This window comes from Phlebotomus papatasi, chromosome 4 (genome assembly GCF_024763615.1).
Source record: "Phlebotomus papatasi isolate M1 chromosome 4, Ppap_2.1, whole genome shotgun sequence".
Classification (NCBI taxonomy): Eukaryota; Metazoa; Arthropoda; class Insecta; order Diptera; family Psychodidae; genus Phlebotomus; species Phlebotomus papatasi.
The window spans coordinates 2,179,541-2,199,175 of NC_077225.1; the positions used below are offsets into that span (position 1 = coordinate 2,179,541).

At 41.3% G+C, this 19,635-nt stretch overlaps 1 protein-coding gene across 1 annotated transcript; it reads right to left on the reverse strand.

Annotated features, from left to right (window-relative positions):
- Positions 1 to 1,589: 1,589 nt before the first annotated feature.
- Positions 1,590 to 16,863, reverse strand: LOC129808498 (uncharacterized). Its single transcript, XM_055858276.1, has 4 exons — positions 16,713 to 16,863; positions 12,056 to 12,433; positions 2,452 to 5,584; positions 1,590 to 2,361 (listed from the first exon to the last, which is right to left on the reverse strand). Exons 1-4 carry the CDS (start codon positions 16,861 to 16,863, stop codon positions 1,590 to 1,592), a joined length of 4,434 nt encoding a protein of 1,477 aa, XP_055714251.1.
- Positions 16,864 to 19,635: the final 2,772 nt, after the last annotated feature.

Below are 19,635 nucleotides of genomic sequence, written 5' to 3' on the forward strand. Positions count from 1 at the left end.
TTTACCGTTTTATGATTGTGTTGTGCGTGATTTTAAGCACATTTATCGTTTTATGATTGTGTTGTGCGTGATTTTAAGCGCATTTACCGTTTTACTATAGACCTGTGCGTGATTTTAAGCGTATTTGCCGTTTTATGATTGATCTGTTCACATTATTAAGAACGATCTTAACCGTATTTTTATTGTGATGTGCGTGCATTTAAACACAATGTGAACCGTTTTATCACTGGGCTGGGCGTATTTGTGGTGTTTTTTTAACCCATTTAAACTTCAGCTATATATAGCACAGTTAACTTAATTATAACTTAACTTAATTATAGTTAACTTATGAGGGGGGGGGGGTCACCTGAAGACCCCAAGTCGCTATTTCTAACGCTCTGGCTGCTAGAGTCAAAATTATGAATTTTGATCCCTAACCCCACCCCCTGTAGCGGGGGCATCGATGCCAATCGAAGTTTTTTACTATCACCATTGAATTTGGGATGCCAAAATTAGGTAATATGCAAAGTTTCATGAATGAACTCGCTGAAGAGTCCGAGAACCTCTCTTGTCAGTGTATTTTACAGTTTGACAACCAACTTTGACTTCACGGAGATGCCCTAATATTCGGCTTTGACAGCTTTGGCCACCAAAAAAATAAATTTCCTGTTAAAATATTTCAACTAGATATTACTTTTCATTTAGAAAATGGTCTTCAGCAAAATTGTAGAGTAATAAAATTCCTATAAGAATGTTCTGATTACAAATCTCTTTAGTCTTACGGTAATCAGCGAAAAAATATAAATTTTCCGTGTGTTGGCTTTTCGTTGCAATTCGCTTTATTTTAATTATGTCTAGACAAAGTACGTAAAAAAAGTATTAAACGATATACTAATTTTAACCAAGTTAAGACTCATTGTTCTTAGAGGTTAGAGCCTGTATAGAATTTCCATTCTATAAGATCTCTTAAAAATAAGAGATGACGTATTTCGAGTGGACACGCGTTGTTTGGTACTTGCCTTAAGAAAAAAGAATAAAATGCCGGGAATTAATCACCTGCTATACTCTCTCTTTCTTCTTTGTGGATTACCTATAAATTAAAGAGATCAAGTTGAATAATTGTGGCAGAGCTTTGTGGACTGTGATCCCTTTGTCGTTACCTGTGGAAACAAGGAGGCTTGGTTAATATCCTGGGGAGAAGGATCAAAATTTTACTTCCCCTGTGGCCTCAACTTGTTCCAACCAGTCTTCCGGATTACTCTGCAGAGCCTCGTGGATTCCACTTTCCACTTTCACCCAGTCTTTACCCAAATAAAAGTTCTTTTTTGATACAAAATCACCACTACTTTATTCACTGTCCTTAACTTTGTTACTGATTGCCTTAATTTGACTAAATTTAAGATTGGAGACACGTTTTGGATTAAATTTGCGCGCACTTGCTTCTTCACACCTTCTTTTTTACTCGAGAGAAAAAAAACCAGTAAAAAGAGTGAGAGAGGGAGATCCTGTGATCAGCTGACAGGGGAAATGCAGAAAATCGATATAGCGATATATTGTTCGATATCCAGTGCCAGCGATTTCTATGTTTTTAATTTCAAACGCTAAGAGCGTTAACACTCCCCAGCAAAGATTGGGGTCGATGATCCCCAAATTTCCTCTGTAGGATACTTCGCCAGCTTAGTGATAGATCGCAAAAATTCTCCTCGAATTGTCAACACCTTCACCGTTCGCACACATCCATCATTTCCTCTATACACATCGACAACTCGTCCCATTGTCCACTTTGGATCACCCAAACTTTCTTCGGACAGCAGCACAATGTCTCCTTCCTTTAAGTTTTTCTTGGTCTCTGTCCACTTCAATCGCTGCTGGAGAGTATGTAAGTAATCTCTCTTCCATCTCTTAACAAAATCCTGATAGACCTTTTGGCAGAGTTGCCATCTATTTAGAGTACTGATCTTCAGATGAGTGACATCAGGATCGGGAAGCTGATTGAGTGGTGCCATGGTTAAGAAATGTCCCGGTGTCAGGGGTTGCGGATCCGTGGGATTATCTGACAACTGCGTGAGAGGGCGACTGTTAAGCGTGGCTTCCACTTGTGACAGGAGTGTATTGAATTCCTCAAAATTGAAAACAGCATCTCCTGCAACTCTCTTCAGATGATATTTTGTCGATTTGACTGCTGCTTCGTACAAGCCTCCATGATGAGGTGCTGATGGTGATTGAAATCTCCACTGAATGTTGAGATCACTTGTAGCAGCAATCAATTTCCTTTGATTTTCCTCTTGTTCAAAGAGTCTACGCAGTTCCCTGTCTGCTCCAACAAAATTGCGTCCATTATCAGAATATATTTCTGCAGGAAGATTGCGACGACTAACAAATCTGCGAAAGCAGGCAATAAATGCCTACGTTGATAGGGAACTGACTACCTCAAGATGGACAGCTTTAATTGCCATGCATACAAAAACGCACACATAGGCCTTCTGAGTCTTCGTTCTGCTGGCTAGGTCCACTCTAATTGCAAATGGGCCTGAAAAGTCCATTCCGACCGATCTGAATGCTCGGATGAGCGTAACTCGTGGTTTTGGCAGATTCCCCATAACTTGATTTTCCAGTTTAGGCTTCATACGATAGCATACATCGCAATAATGTACTACTTTTCTTGCCAAATATCTTCCTCCGAGTGGCCATAACCTACGACGAAGGGACGAGAGAAGCAATTGTGGGCCAGCGTGCAATTGTGCCACATGCTCATGTCTTGCAATGAGTTCAGCTAATCGACCTTTGGGTATAATTCGCGGATGGATTGATTCCAAGTCCTCTTCCGATTCCTGAAGTCGACCTCCTACTCTCATAACACCAGTGGCGTCGATGAAAGGTTTCAACCTCTGCAGAAATTGAAAGCCCCTCTTTATATGCAACCTTGACGCTTTTAGAGCCTTCAGTGCCTCGCCCAAATGCATTTGCTGATCTCCCCTGATTAGCCAATTTTCCGCTTCTCTCAGCTCAGTGGGAGAAAACTCCGGAAAATCCTTTTGCGTCTCGTCAACCGACTCTTGCCAGCTCTCACGAATTGCACATGCAGTCAGTTTTTTGGCATGATTCCAGTCTGAAGCGGACGCTAAAATCTTTTCAAACAATTTGTGTTCGCCTTCCACGTTCTTTGGTTGAGGAGGGTCCGCAGCTACAGTCATAGCAATAACTTCTTCGGTCTGACCGGGATAGAGATAAGGCTCAGGCCATGAAGACTCATCCTCAATCAACCAGCTGGGGCCACTCCACCAGACATCAGATTCTGCAAGCTTCAACGGAGTTGTTCCTCTTGACAAGATATCTGCTGGGTTTACGTGAGTTGGCATATATCTCCATTGCGACACAATTGTATTGTCCTTGATTGTCTTAACTCGGTGACGCACAAATACTTCCTGTCGAGTGCTCTTGGAGTGAATTTGTCCCAACACAGCCATGGCATCACTCCAATAGAAACATTGCTCGGGCTGAATGCCAAACGCAGTTCGCACGCGAGTCATCAAAATGGCTACGAGTGTTGCAGCACACAGCTCCAACTTGGGAATGGTAATCTCGTCAATGGGTGCCACTTTACTTTTTGCTGTCAGGAGATGGGAAGATCGTTTTCCATCCTCATCTTCGACTATCAGGTAAATGGCTGCTCCATATGCCATTTTGCTTGCGTCACAGAACGCGTGAAGTTCTTCCTTGGGGCCAAACTGAATTGTTGCAGCCCATCTGGGAATCTGGATCTGTTGAACCTTTGGAAGATCATTAACAAATTTTTTCCAATCACTCAACATCGATCCTTCAATTTCCACATCCCAGTCCACCTTGCTCCTCCATACTCTCTGAAGCATAATTTTAGCATGCACTACTACTGGCCCTATTAGGCCTAGAGGATCAAAAATTCTGGCTAAAACTGACATTATTGTACGCTTAGTCACAACTTGCTTAGAGATATCTGGTGATACATGAAAGCAAAAAGAATCGGACGAGGGATTCCAGGATAGTCCCAAGGTTTTTACTTCTTCTCCCGACAAATGAATATTTTCACAACTATCTAACTCGGAATTCAGTTCTCTTAGAACCTCTGCGGAGTTTGATTTCCATTTTGAGAGCTCAAGCTTTGCTTTCTGGAACATAGTAACAAGCAGCCGCTGGGTCTCAACAATTTCCTGAGTAGAAGCTGCCGACATCAGACAATCGTCGATGTAAAAGTGATTGAGCACTGCTTTTGCGGCCACAGGAAAGTGCTCACCTTCATCCTGTGCCAATTGGTTCAAGGAGCGGGTAGCCAAGTACGGTGAGGCTCCATTTCCAAAACAAACAGAGCGGAATCTGTAGTCTTTCACCGACTTATCTGGTCCTTCATTCCATAAAAATCTCTGTAAGTCACGCTGCGAGGGCTCAATTTGGGTTTGCAAATACATTTTTACAATGTCGCATGACAAAGCAATTGCATAACGTCGGAACCTCCAGAGAATGGTCACAAGGTCTGGCTGCACCACGGGTCCAACAAGCAAAACATCATTTAAACTTAAACCCGAGGTTGTTTTTGAGCTAAAGTTGAAGACTATGCGTACCTTAGTTGAGGTTGCCTGCATTCGAACAACACAATGGTGGGGAGCATAGTATGCTGGCCGGTCTATTTCTTCAGAGGGAACTTCTTCAATAAACCCCAATTTTAAATATTCTTGAAAAATCTGACCATATTCCTCATACAACTTGGGTTGCGCTAACAGTTTTCTCTCCACTGCTCTAAGCAATTGCAAAGCCTTGATTCGACTATTTCCCAACTCCTGGTGGTTTTCCTTCAAAGGCAATTGAACCTCATATCTACCCTCTGCAGTTCTTTTTGTTGTAGTGAGATAAAGATTTTCCACCATCACATGCTCTTCTGACTTCACACTTTCAGCAGAAATTTCTTCCAATTCCCAAAACCTTTTCATGACTCTGTCAATACTGGCAAGGGTGGAAAGATTACAAGCAATGTTGTGGCTAGACAGTGGTGGTGTTGATGTATTTTTAGGATCTTGATCCCAACATCCAAATAACATCCATCCAAATTCGCTCTTCTTCAGACTTGGTAGTCCCTGACCCAGTTGGTGAGATTTATCATGTAGAACGTCATTGAGAATATAACCGCCAATGAGAATATCTATCCTCTCAGTCTTGGACCATAATGGATCTGCAAGTTCGTACTCTGGAGGAATTGCAATCTCTTTCTCTTGAACAGGCCAGTTTGGCAATTCTACTGACACCCTATCAACTACTCTACACCACAGAGAATATGGCTTCATCGTATATCGTGACGCAATGGTTGCCTCGACTGCGAAGCGTGGACTGGACTGTTGATACTCCAAACCGCTTACAACTTCATCGATTGGATGCCTTTTCAGACCCAAAATTCCACACATTCTTTCCGAGATGAAATCTCCTTGCGCACCTTCATCGATGACAGCTCTACACACATGGGGCTTATTGTGGACATCATACACAAGAATGCGAGCAGTTTTCAATAGGACACGCTTCTTCCTAAGCTCCGACATTACCCCACAATTCGCGGATGATACAATTGGCACCACAGGTGACCCTAAGTACCCATTTATAGCTATGTAATACAATTTTGAACTTGGAATACAACGTAGAAATTGTATTACATCGTAGAAGTTGGAATACATCGTACAAATTGTATTACATCTTTGAAGTTGGAATATCATCATCATCATCAATCATCATCATCATTTCAACCGCTTATCACTATTGGGGTGGCGGGGAAGTTGGAATACAACGTAGAAATTGTATTACAATTTTGAAGTTGGAATACAACGTAGAAATTGTATTACAATTTTGAACTTGGAATACAACCAAGAAATTGTATTACATCTTTGAAGTTGGAATATCATCATCATCATTAATCATCATCATCGTTTCCTACCGCTTATCACTATTGGGGTGGCGGGGAAGTTGGAATACAACGTAGAAATTGTATTACAATTTTGATGTTGGAATACAACATAGAAATTGTATTACAATTTTGAACTTGGAATACAACGTAGAAATTGTATTACATCGTAGAAGTTGGAATACAACTTTCAAAATATCATGTCAGTGGATTCCCTATCTCCACTCTAGGAAATCTCAGATCATCTGGGATTTTCTTGCATATTATGCCCAAGACTCTTCAGATACCTTCCGTGGTCAGAGGATTTCTGGAGCTTCCTCCAAGAAATCCCAGATCTTTTGGGATTTTCTTGCATATTATGCCCAAGACTCTTCAGATACCTTCCGTGGTCAGAGGATTTCTGGAGCTTCCTCCAAGAAATCCCAGATCTTTTGGGATTTTCTTGCATATTATGCCCAAGACTCTTCAGATACCTTCCGTGGTCAGAGGATTTCTGGAGCTTCCTCCAAGAAATCCCAGATCTTTTGGGATTTTCTTGCATATTATGCCCAAGACTCTTCAGATACCTTCCGTGGTCAGAGGATTTCTGGAGCTTCCTCCAAGAAATCCCAGATCTTTTGGGATTTTCTTGCATATTATGCCCAAGACTCTTCAGATACCTTCCGTGGTCAGAGGATTTCTGGAGCTTCCTCCAAGAAATCCCAGATCTTTTGGGATTTTCTTGCATATTATGCCCAAGACTCTTCAGATACCTTCCGTGGTCAGAGGATTTCTGGAGCTTCCTCCAAGAAATCCCAGATCTTTTGGGATTTTCTTGCATATTATGCCCAAGACTCTTCAGATACCTTCCGTGGTCAGAGGATTTCTGGAGCTTCCTCCAAGAAATCCCAGATCTTTGGGGATTTTCTTGCATATTATGCCCAAGACTCTTCAGATACCTTCCGTGGTCAGAGGATTTCTGGAGCTTCCTCCAAGAAATCCCAGATCTTTTGGGATTTTCTTGCATATTATGCCCAAGACTCTTCAGATACCTTCCGTGGTCAGAGGATTTCTGGAGCTTCCTCCAAGAAATCCCAGATCTTTTGGGATTTTATTGCATATTATGCCCAAGACTCTTCAGATACCTTCCGTGGTCAGAGGATTTCTGGAGCTTCCTCCAAGAAATCCCAGATCTTTTGGGATTTTATTGCATATTATGCCCAAGACTCTTCAGATACCTTCCGTGGTCAGAGGATTTCTGGAGCTTCCTCCAAGAAATCCCAGATCTTTTGGGATTTTCTTGCATATTATGCCCAAGACTCTTCAGATACCTTCCGTGGTCAGAGGATTTCTGGAGCTTCCTCCAAGAAATCCCAGATCTTTTGGGATTTTCTTGCATATTATGCCCAAGACTCTTCAGATACCTTCCGTGGTCAGAGGATTTCTGGAGCTTCCTCCAAGAAATCCCAGATCTTTTGGGATTTTCTTGCATATTATGCCCAAGACTCTTCAGATAGCTTCCGTGGTCAGAGGATTTCTGGAGCTTCCTCCAAGAAATCCCAGATCTTTTGGGATTTTCTTGCATATTATGCCCAAGACTCTTCAGATACCTTCCGTGGTCAGAGGATTTCTGGAGCTTCCTCCAAGAAATCCCAGATCTTTTGGGATTTTCTTGCATACTATGCCCAAGACTTTTCAGATACCTTCCGTGGTCAGAGGATTTCTGGAGCTTCCTCCAAGAAATCCCAGATCTTTTGGGATTTTATTGCATATTATGCCCAAGACTCTTCAGATACCTTCCGTGGTCAGAGGATTTCTGGAGCTTCCTCCAAGAAATCCCAGATCTTTTGGGATTTTCTTGCATATTATGCCCAAGACTCTTCAGATACCTTCTGTGGTCAGAGGATTTCTGGAGCTTCCTCCAAGAAATCCCAGATCTTTTGGGATTTTATTGCATATTATGCCCAAGACTCTTCAGATACCTTCCGTGGTCAGGGGATTTCTGGAGCTTCCTCCAAGAAATCCCAGATCTTTTGGGATTTTCTTGCATACTATGCCCAAGACTTTTCAGATACCTTCCGTGGTCAGAGGATTTCTGGAGCTTCCTCCAAGAAATCCCAGTTCTTTTGGGATTTTATTGCATATTATGCCCAAGACTCTTCAGATACCTTCCGTGGTCAGAGGATTTCTGGAGCTTCCTCCAAGAAATCCCAGATCTTTTGGGATTTTCTTGCATATTATGCCCAAGACTCTTCAGATACCTTCCGTGGTCAGAGGATTCCTGGATCTTCCTCCAGGAAATCCCAGATCTTTTGGGATTTTCTTGCATATTATGCCCAAGACTCTTCAGATACCTTCCGTGGTCAGAGGATTTCTGGAGCTTCCTCCAAGAAATCCCAGATCTTTTGGGATTTTCTTGCATACTATGCCCAAGACTTTTCAGATACCTTCCGTGGTCAGAGGATTTCTGGAGCTTCCTCCAAGAAATCCCAGTTCTTTTGGGATTTTATTGCATATTATGCCCAAGACTCTTCAGATACCTTCCGTGGTCAGAGGATTTCTGGAGCTTCCTCCAAGAAATCCCAGATCTTTTGGGATTTTCTTGCATATTATGCCCAAGACTCTTCAGATACCTTCCGTGGTCAGAGGATTCCTGGAGCTTCCTCCAGGAAATCCCGGATCTTGTGGGATTTTCTTGCATATTATGCCCAAGACTCTTCAGATACCTTCCGTGGTCAGAGGATTCCTGGAGCTTTCTCCAGGAAATCCCAGATCTTTTGGGATTTTCTTGCATATTATGCCCAAGACTCTTCAGATACCTTCTGTGGTCAGAGGATTCCTAGAGCTTTCTCAAGGAAATCCCAGATCTTTTGGGATTTTCTTGCATATTATGCCCAAGACTCTTCAGATACCTTCTGTGGTCAGAGGATTCCTGGAGCTTTCTCAAGGAAATCCCAGATCTTTTGGGATTTTCTTGCATATTATGCCCAAGACTCTTCAGATACCTTCTGTGGTCAGAGGATTCCTGGAGCTTTCTCCAGGAAATCCCAGATCTTTTGGGATTTTCTTGCATATTATGCCCAAGACTCTTCAGATACCTTCTGCGGTCAGAGGATTCCTGGAGCTTCTTCCAAGAAATCCCAGATCTTTTGGGATTTTCTTGCATATTATGCCCAAGACTCTTCAGATACCTTCTGTGGTCAGAGGATTCCTGGAGCTTTCTCCAGGAAATCCCAGATCTTTTGGGATTTTCTTGCATATTATGCCCAAGACTCTTCAGATACCTTCCGTGGTCAGAGGATTTCTGGAGCTTCCTCCAAGAAATCCCAGATCTTTTGGGATTTTCTTGCATATTATGCCCAAGACTCTTCAGATACCTTCCGTGGTCAGAGGATTTCTGGAGCTTCCTCCAAGAAATCCCAGATCTTTTGGGATTTTCTTGCATATTATGCCCAAGACTCTTCAGATACCTTCTGTGGTCAGAGGATTCCTGGAGCTTTCTCCAGGAAATCCCAGATCTTTTGGGATTTTCTTGCATATTATGCCCAAGACTCTTCAGATACCTTCTGTGGTCAGAGGATTCCTGGAGCTTTCTCAAGGAAATCCCAGATCTTTTGGGATTTTCTTGCATATTATGCCCAAGACTCTTCAGATACCTTCCGTGGTCAGAGGATTCCTGGAGCTTTCTCCAGGAAATCCCAGATCTTTTGGGATTTTCTTGCATATTATGCCCAAGACTCTTCAGATACCTTCTGTGGTCAGAGGATTCCTGGAGCTTTCTCAAGGAAATCCCAGATCTTTTGGGATTTTCTTGCATATTATGCCCAAGACTCTTCAGATACCTTCTGTGGTCAGAGGATTTCTGGAGCTTCCTCCAAGAAATCCCAGATCTTTTGGGATTTTCTTGCATATTATGCCCAAGACTCTTCAGATACCTTGCGTGGTCAGAGGATTTCTGGAGCTTCCTCCAAGAAATCCCAGATCTTTTGGGATTTTCTTGCATATTATGCCCAAGACTCTTCAGATACCTTCCGTGGTCAGAGGATTTCTGGAGCTTCCTCCAAGAAATCCCAGATCTTTTGGGATTTTCTTGCATATTATGCCCAAGACTCTTCAGATACCTTCTGTGGTCAGAGGATTCCTGGAGCTTCCTCCAGGAAATCCCAGATCTTTTGGGATTTTCTTGCATATTATGCCCAAGACTCTTCAGATACCTTCCGTGGTCAGAGGATTTCTGGAGCTTCCTCCAAGAAATCCCAGATCTTTTGGGATTTTCTTGCATATTATGCCCAAGACTCTTCAGATACCTTCTGTGGTCAGAGGATTCCTGGAGCTTTCTCCAGGAAATCCTAGATCTTTTGGGATTTTCTTGCATATTATGCCCAAGACTCTTCAGATACCTTATGTGGTCAGAGGATTCCTGGAGCTTCCTCCAAGAAATCCCAGATCTTTTGGGATTTTCTTGCATATTATGCCCAAGACTTTTCAGATACCTTCTGTGGTCAGAGGATTCCTGGAGGTTTCTCCAGGAAATCCCGGATCTTTTGGGATTTTCTTGCATATTATGCCCAAGACTCTTCAGATACCTTCCGTGGTCAGAGGATTTCTGGAGCTTCCTCCAAGAAATCCCAGATCTTTTGGGATTTTCTTGCATATTATGCCCAAGACTCTTCAGATACCTTCTGTGGTCAGAGGATTCCTGGAGCTTTCTCAAGGAAATCCCAGATCTTTTGGGATTTTCTTGCATATTATGCCCAAGACTCTTCAGATACCTTCCGTGGTCAGAGGATTCCTGGAGCTTCCTCCAGGAAATCCCAGATCTTTTGGGATTTTCTTGCATATTATGCCCAAGACTCTTCAGATACCTTCCGTGGTCAGAGAATTCCTGGAGCTTCCTCCAAGAAATCCCAGATCTTTTGGGATTTTCTTGCATATTATGCCCAAGACTCTTCAGATACCTTCTGTGGTCAGAGGATTCCTGGAGCTTCCTCCAGGAAATCCCAGATCTTCTTTCCCAGATGCATTTATTTTATGCATTTCTCTTCCAATTTTCCTCATTTCCAAGTGAAATTTTGCACATCTCAAGCTTGAAGGAGGCTCTAAATAAATGTAAAGTTTGAGGTCCTTATCTCTCATAGTTTCCGAGATAATCGACTTGAAAGATTTTCTGACATTTGTATGCATTTCTCTTCCAATTTTCCTCATTTCCAAGTGAAATTTTGCACATCTCAAGCTTGAAGGAGGCTCTAAATAGATGTAAAGTTTGAGGTCCTTATCTCTCATAGTTTCCGAGATAATCGACTTGAAAGATTTTCTGACACTTGTATGCATTTCTCGCCCAATTTTCCTCATTTCCAAGTGAAATTTTGCACATCTCAAGCTTGAAGGAGGCTCTAAATAGATGTAAAGTTTGAGGTCCCTATCTCTCATAGTTTCAGGGATAATCGACTTTAAAGATTTCCAGACGCTTGTATGCATTTCTCTTCCAATTTTCCTCATTTCCAAGTGAAATTTTGCACATCTCAAGCTTGAAGGAGGCTCTAAATAGATGTAAAGTTTGAGGTCGTTATCTTTCATAGTTTCCGAGATTTTTTTTTTTTGCTCCCCCCCTTAAATCCCTTTGCTCAGGTCTTAGGCCATAGGCCTATTTTGACCGAAATCCTGTCCAATAAAAAACCTAAAAAGGATGAAACTGTCAATAACTTAAAAAAAAATAAATAAATAATCAATAAATAACAGAAACGGACTACAACACACTTAAAATACACCACTATGAGTGTAAATAGCAAGACTACCATGAATTTTATAAATTTATCCTATTTCTCTTTACAAATTTTGCAATTAATTTTAAAGGTCCAGCTAGCTTGTTCTCTAGACACAGCGCTAATATATCTCTAACATAGAGGTTAGGGGATATAGCGCTGCACGAGTCAACAAGCTCGTCTCTACCAACCTCGAAACGAGAGCACTTGAAAAGGACATGATCAATGTCCTCGTATTCGATACATACGGCGCATAATGGGTCCTCGGTTATAGATATCCTATTCAGGTGTGCTCTCAGACCGTTGTGGTTCGAAATTATTCTGCTTATAATTACAATGGTTTCCCTGTTCAGATTTCCCATTCCCTTAAACCAAGTTTGTATACTACAATTTGGCAAAATTGAATGGCAGTATCTACCCAGTTCGCCCGAATGCCATGCCATCCTCCACTGAGCTATGCACTCCCATCTAGCAGTTGCGAACCAATCCTCCGTTCTCGACATTTCCTCTTGGACCACCGGTGCACACACTCCCCGTCTCGCTGCTGCGTCCGCCATATCATTCCCGGTCACTCCCACGTGCGACGGAACCCAGCAAATGCTCACGGATTTTTCCATATGTCCAAGACCGTCAACTAATACAGCGATTTCATGATGCAGTGGAAAGCAGCCATTACCCTTATTGTAGTTCTTGATCGACATAATGGAGGACAACGAATCTGAGAGAATACATATCCGATCATGTTCTGTTGGGTTCTCAGCAGCCAATTGGAGAGCCATTTTGATTGCAGTGAGTTCTGCAGTAAAGTTAGATGAGTTAGGATTGAGAGCCATGCAATCTTGCGACCTTGTTGTAACATCCCAGAAACCTGCCCCTACCCCCTGATCTGTTTTAGAGCCATCAGTATAGATAATAGGGGTTGTCAAACGTTGTTCATTATGTAACATTTCATTAACAAATTGATTGGCCACTAAGCTCCATACATCTTTTGGGAAACCTCTTAATTGCTCCCATACAGTGAGAGACACCTCACAATCAATTTTGTCAGGGCCAACTCTCTGTATGCTTTGCGCAACTACCATGGGGCTCCATCCAATCTCATCCAACATCTGTACAATTTGGGAAAGTGCATAACGCGGCCCTAAATTTTGCAATTCTCTAAGATCATCCCACAAATCTGGCTGCCTCAAAGCGGCCTTTATCAAAAACCTCTCTCCAAGATAGTTAAAACGTAACTCTAAGGGACAGATACCTGCCAAAACCTCTACAGTCATGGTGTGTGTTGATCTCATTAGTCCTAGGCAGATTCGTAAACATCGCCATTGGATGCGGTACAGTTTTAGTATGTGTCCCTTAGCCGCTGTTCTAAAAACTAAGCATCCATATTCAAGCACAGATCTAATAGTAGTCACATAGATTGTTCTCAAGACCACTGGGTGAGCTCCCCACCTTTGCCCACATACTGCTCTCATAAAGTTGATTCTTTTACTACATGATGCAACTATATTTCTGATCTGAGCTGCCCACAAACATTTACAATCGAATACCACTCCAAGGTATCTGAATGATGTGACACTTTGCAGAATTAAACCACTCCATTGCACTTTGATATCTGGAGGATTATGTTTTCGAGAGAAGAGCATAAAAGCTGATTTCTGAACAGACAGAGCTAAGCCTTTTGTTTCCAAAAAGCTGTTCACGGCCGAGCAAGCGCTGGATAAGGAGTTTTCTATCACATTGGGATATGAATGGGAAATACCTATAGCTATGTCATCTGCATATTGCAAAATAAAACAGCTATCAGGTATGACGGACTCTAATTCTCGAACATAAAGATTGTAACATAGAGGAGACAACACTGACCCTTGAGGCAAGCCTCTAAATCCAGTTCGAACAATTGACAGTCTGTTATTGTTATAAAAGTGCAGTTTTCTCTCCGTAAGCAAACGGCTGATCAGAAGGCCGACTCTCACAGGGAGGCTATGAGAAACAAGATCACTACACAAAACATCAACTAGAACATTATCGTATGCCGACTTCACATCTAGGAACACACAGCCAAGCATTCTTTTCTTTCTCCAAGCACACTGAATTAGAGTATGTAATTTAACTAGACAGTTCTGTGTCCCTACCCCACTTCGAAAACCCATTTGAGATTTTGGAATCAGATCCAGCTCTTTAGCCCAGTGGTCAATCCTACCAAGAAGTAATTTTTCAAAAAGTTTGCGTACAATCGACAGGAGACATATAGGTCTATAGTGATCACATTGCGAGCCATCCTTATTAGATTTTTTTATTGCTATTACTTTCGTAACAAGCCATGAATCAGGCACCGTAGCTGTTTGCAGAAAGTTATTAAATATGTCTAGCAGCAATACCTTCGCTTCAGACGGCATATTTTTAAGAAGACTAGCCCTTATTTTATCCTCCCCTGCCGCTTTATTTTTAACTTCTTGTAATGCATTTCTGAATTCCTGATTTGAAAACTCAGGCCACTCAGAATTAAGATCACTACCACTCTCATCATCATAATCATGGTATGCTTTATTAACGTATGTAGGAGCCAGTTTGTCCGCGAATTCTTCCAGCAGTTTGTTTTCCATAATTGGAGATTTCTTCCTTCCTTCTCCACGAAAGGATTTAGCCATGTTCCAAAGTTCTGTTAGTGAAGTTGAACTGGAAAATCTTTCACATCTTCCTCTCCAACAATCAATGCGTTTCTGACGGAATAATTTTTTCGCTTTGGCATCTATTCTTTTATATGCCAGAAAAGATTCCCTAGTGCCTGAGTTTCTGAATAGTCTGAATTTGACCTTCCTTTCCTCCCATATAGATACGCATTCCGCGTCAAACCACACCTTGTCTCTTTGAACAGACGGACGACCTCTTGCATTTGCGTTCCTGCTCCCAGAACTAGATCTTTGTGAAGCTACTGCAGCATCAAATAGGCCCTGCAACAGTCTGTCGAGTTTTTGAGTTCCAGAAGCATTATTCCTGGCGACATTTCTCACAACTTCCTTAACCAAGTGCCGAAACTTTTCCCAATCAGTGCGTGCATCCCTAATGAGTAGGTCTGGAGTCAGAAGCTCTTCATTTTCAACTCTGTGGTCGATATCAACAAATGTGGAGAGAATCGGAATGTGATCACTTCCGAGAGAATCATCTAGAAGAGTCCAATTCCACGACAGGGCCATGCTAGGCGACACCAGAGTTACATCTATCGCACTACTTGAATTAAGAGGGCAGGCTAATCGAGTAGGCCTTCCATCGTTAAGAACAACTAAATTTTTTATCTCGATCCAATTTTGAAGGGAGTTGCCTCTTGTGTTGGTGAAATTAGATCCCCAAAGGTCAGAATGTGCATTGAAATCACCACCTACAATAGCATTTTCAACCTCTCCACAGAACATACGGTCCAAATCATCAGCTCGTATTTGTGAAGTGTTTGGAATGTAGACAGATAAAACATCGAAAGTTTTTCTACGCCAGCATACCTTTGCGCCCACTATTTCACTTTCCATATTTTCTGTGTCAATTATATTTAAGCGGGTCGCGGGTACACTGCTTCTAACTCCCACCAAGACACCACCTCCTCTATTCGTTCTATCATTCCTAAAAATACTGTAGCCGGGGATTCTGAGATGACATCTAGGAGTAATTTTTGTTTCTTGTAAAATTAATATATCAATTTTTTCACGGACACATAACACGATGAGATCCTGAAGTTTCGACCGAACTCCATTCACATTCCAATGCAAAATCCTAAGAGACATATTTTCTTCATGATCCATGATTACTAAATAAGGAATTAACTAACTTAGGCCAAATATTCTCAATCAAGGGAAAAACTACGTCCTCCACTATGCGCAAAATCTCATCGCTAAGACCTACTTTCTTTAATATCCAAAACGCTACTTTCTTCAAGTCGTACCCAATCGGTAAGCTGTTGTTTTCTTGGGCATTTCCTTGGCATGCGAAAACATTTTGCTTAATCCTCGGGGTCTCAGTAGGACTGTCAACTCTGGCATTTTTCCTTCCGTGAGTTTTGTCGTGTTCTGATGCCCACGTAAACCAAGCGTTATCATCGTCTGGGAGCAAGTTTCCACTGTTCTTTCTTTTCAGAATCCTTCTGCGGGAATTACCTTCCATCGGATCACTATCTTGTAAAGACGATACGCTCAATATCTCTTCTTCTTCAACGTTTAACATATTATAGCGATTACGGGTCTTTAAAGGAGGGAAATTTTGGTCGAATGCAACTTTTGTGTTTTCATTTCCCTTCATACCTCGACTTTTCTTCGATTGCGGAGCTTTGACATGGTTTAGACCTGGCATCCTAGCTTCTTCTCTTTTAGCCAAAGCTTTTGTAACTGCACGGTCTTTGATCTCGTCGACCCTGGGACATATGTGGGTTTTTTCTCTGTACATCAGTCTACAGTTGGGACAATTATATGCTCCCTGTACACATTTAAGACCAGGCTTTCCATCTTGATGTATAAGTCCGCATTGCTCACATCTCTTCCGGTTTCCACAGTGTGATTCAGAGTGTCCAAGTCTAAAACAAATTTTGCATTGCATAACCCTTGGAGCGTAAGGGTTGACTGGGATTCGAAGTTTGTTCAAGATAACATAGTCCGGGAGCACTGTCCCTTCAAAAATAACCCTCACAAAAGGTGTGCGTTCATTTCTGGCTGTACCATTGACTTCGATCTTTTTCACCAGCCGTGACACCTCAATGATTTTTATCTTCTCAGAAATCCCGTCTAGAATCCCATATCCGTTTTTCATGATTTGATAAACCTCGGCGCAATCATTCATAAGGATCTTGCCACTTACTTCTGCCTCCTTTGCAGGGATATACACGAAGAATTGGTCGCAAAAATCCTTATTTAAAGCTAAGAGATTTGCTTCCCTCTTACTCTTAAAAAGAATCTTCAGTTTATCGCGGTTGACCGGATCAACGATCTCAATAGTTTTATAGCTTTTGAAAAGATCTGCAGCGACTTTCGGAACATTCAGAGAGTGCCTTTCTTTCGCTCGTAGGTAAACGACATATGGCCCTTTTGCTTTCTCACCATATTGTCTCACTCTCGCCAGCTTGATTTGTTCATTGCCTAAAATACTCTCTGTCGCATCTCTTCTTTCTTGTGCAGAATCCCTGTCCATCTCGTCATCCTCACCCATACCACCGGGATCCGGTGGCTTTGAAGGTTCACCATCGACCATACTACTAAATGCGTGTGTATCTCACACGGCTTTGACCTCTCCCACCAAACTCTCTTATCAAACTAGTTCTTATCTCTATCTACTACCACATACACACCTCCACCAGTCTCAGAGTGCACCTCAGAGAGGCAACACCAAAACTGCTCCTTAAAACTACCCTAAAAACACCCAAAATAAAACCACCACCACCCTAAATAAATCAAAAAAATTAAAAAATAAGAGTAATTCAACAATATAATAAAGAAAAAATGGAATCGCCAATGAAATAAGCAAAGAAAACCCTCGGTATCGCTTTGATTAGCTTTATGTTTACCATATGACGGTCAGAGAGCGAATGAGTTTCCGAGATAATCGACTTTAAAGATTTCCAGACACTTGCATGCATTTCTCTTCCAATTTTCCTCATTTCCAAGTGAAATTTTGCACATCTCAAGCCTGAAGGAGGCTCTAAATAGATGTAAAGTTTAAAGTCCCTATCTCTCATAGTTTCCGAGATAATCGACTTTAAAGATTTTCTGACACTTGTATGCATTTCTCTTCCAAATTTCCTCATTTCCAAGTGAAATTTTGCACATCTCAAGCTTGAAGGAGGCTCTAAACAGATGTAAAGTTTGAGGTCCCTATCTCTCATAGTTTCCGAGATAATCGACTTTAAAGATTTTCTGACACTTGTATGCATTTCTCTTCCAATTTTCCTCATTTCCAAGTGAAATTTTGCACATCTCAAGCTTGAAGGAGGCTCTAAACAGATGTAAAGTTTGAGGTCCCTATCTCTCATAGTTTCCGAGATAATCGACTTAAAAATTTTCTGACATTTGTATGCATTTCTCGCCCAATTTTCCTCATTTCCAAGTGAAATTTTGCACATCTCAAGCTTGAAGGAGGCTCTAAACAGATGTAAAGTTTAAGGTCCCTATCTCTCATAGTTTCCGAGATAATCGACTTTAAAGATTTTCTGACACTTGTATGCATTTCTCGCCCAATCTTCCTCATTTCCAAGTGAAATTTTGCACATCTCAAACTTGAAGGAGGCTCTATACAGATGTAAAGTTTGAGGTCCCTATCTCTCATAGTTTCCGAGATAATCGACTTTAAAGATTTTCTGACATTTGTATGCATTTCTCGCCCAATTTTCCTCATTTCCAAGTGAAATTTTGCACATCTCAAGCTTGAAGGAGGCTCCAAACAGATGTAAAGTTTAAGGTCCCTATCTCTCATAGTTTCCGAGATAATCGACTTTAAAGATTTTCTGACACTTGTATGCATTTCTCGCCCAATCTTCCTCATTTCCAAGTGAAATTTTGCACATCTCAAACTTGAAGGAGGCTCTATACAGATGTAAAGTTTGAGGTCCCTATCTCTCATAGTTTCCGAGATAATCGACTTTAAAGATTTTCTGACATTTGTATGCATTTCTCGCCCAATTTTCCTCATTTCCAAGTGAAATTTTGCACATCTCAAGCTTGAAGGAGGCTCTAAACAGATGTAAAGTTTGAGGTCCCTATCTCTCATAGTTTCCGAGATAATCGACTTAAAAATTTTCTGACATTTGTATGCATTTCTCGCCCAATTTTCCTCATTTCCAAGTGAAATTTTGCACATCTCAAGCTTGAAGGAGGCTCTAAACAGATGTAAAGTTTAAGGTCCCTATCTCTCATAGTTTCCGAGATAATCGACTTTAAAGATTTTCTGACACTTGTATGCATTTCTCGCCCAATCTTCCTCATTTCCAAGTGAAATTTTGCACATCTCAAACTTGAAGGAGGCTCTATACAGATGTAAAGTTTGAGGTCCCTATCTCTCATAGTTTCCGAGATAATCGACTTTAAAGATTTTCTGACATTTGTATGCATTTCTCGCCCAATTTTCCTCATTTCCAAGTGAAATTTTGCACATCTCAAGCTTGAAGGAGGCTCCAAACAGATGTAAAGTTTAAGGTCCCTATCTCTCATAGTTTCCGAGATAATCGACTTTAAAGATTTTCTGACACTTGTATGCATTTCTCGCCCAATCTTCCTCATTTCCAAGTGAAATTTTGCACATCTCAAACTTGAAGGAGGCTCTATACAGATGTAAAGTTTGAGGTCCCTATCTCTCATAGTTTCCGAGATAATCGACTTTAAAGATTTTCTGACATTTGTATGCATTTCTCGCCCAATTTTCCTCATTTCCAAGTGAAATTTTGCACATCTCAAGCTTGAAGGAGGCTCCAAACAGATGTAAAGTTTAAGGTCCCTATCTCTCATAGTTTCCGAGATAATCGACTTTAAAGATTTTCTGACACTTGTATGCATTTCTCGCCCAATCTTCCTCATTTCCAAGTGAAATTTTGCACATCTCAAACTTGAAGGAGGCTCTATAGAGATGTAAAGTTTGAGGTCCCTATCTCTCATAGTTTCCGAGATAATCGACTCTAAAGATTTTCTGACACTTGTATGCATTTCTCTTCCAATTTTCCTCATTTCCAAGTGAAATTTCGCACATCTCAAGTTTGAAGGAGGCTCTAAACAGATGTAAAGTTTAAGGTCCCTATCTCTCATAGTTTCCGAGATAATCGACTTTAAAGATTTTCTGACACTTGTATGCATTTCTCGCCCAATCTTCCTCATTTCCAAGTGAAATTTTGCACATCTCAAACTTGAAGGAGGCTCTAAACAGATGTAAAGTTTGAGGTCCCTATCTCTCATAGTTATTTTCTGACATTTGTATGCATTTCTCTTCCAATTTTCCTCATTTCCAAGTGAAATTTTGCACATCTCAAGCTTGAAGGAG

Coding starts and splice junctions, on each gene's coding strand:
- LOC129808498 (XM_055858276.1), bottom strand. CDS start 16,863: ATGGTCGATGGTGAACCTTCAAAGCCACCGGATCCCGGTGGTATGGGT. Junction 12,434..16,712: donor GGCGAGAGTGAGACAATATG/GTGAGAAAGCAA, acceptor ACTTTACTGCAG/AACTCACTGCAATCAAAATG. Junction 5,585..12,055: donor ATGGCATTCGGGCGAACTGG/GTAGATACTGCC, acceptor ATGGGTACTTAG/GGTCACCTGTGGTGCCAATT.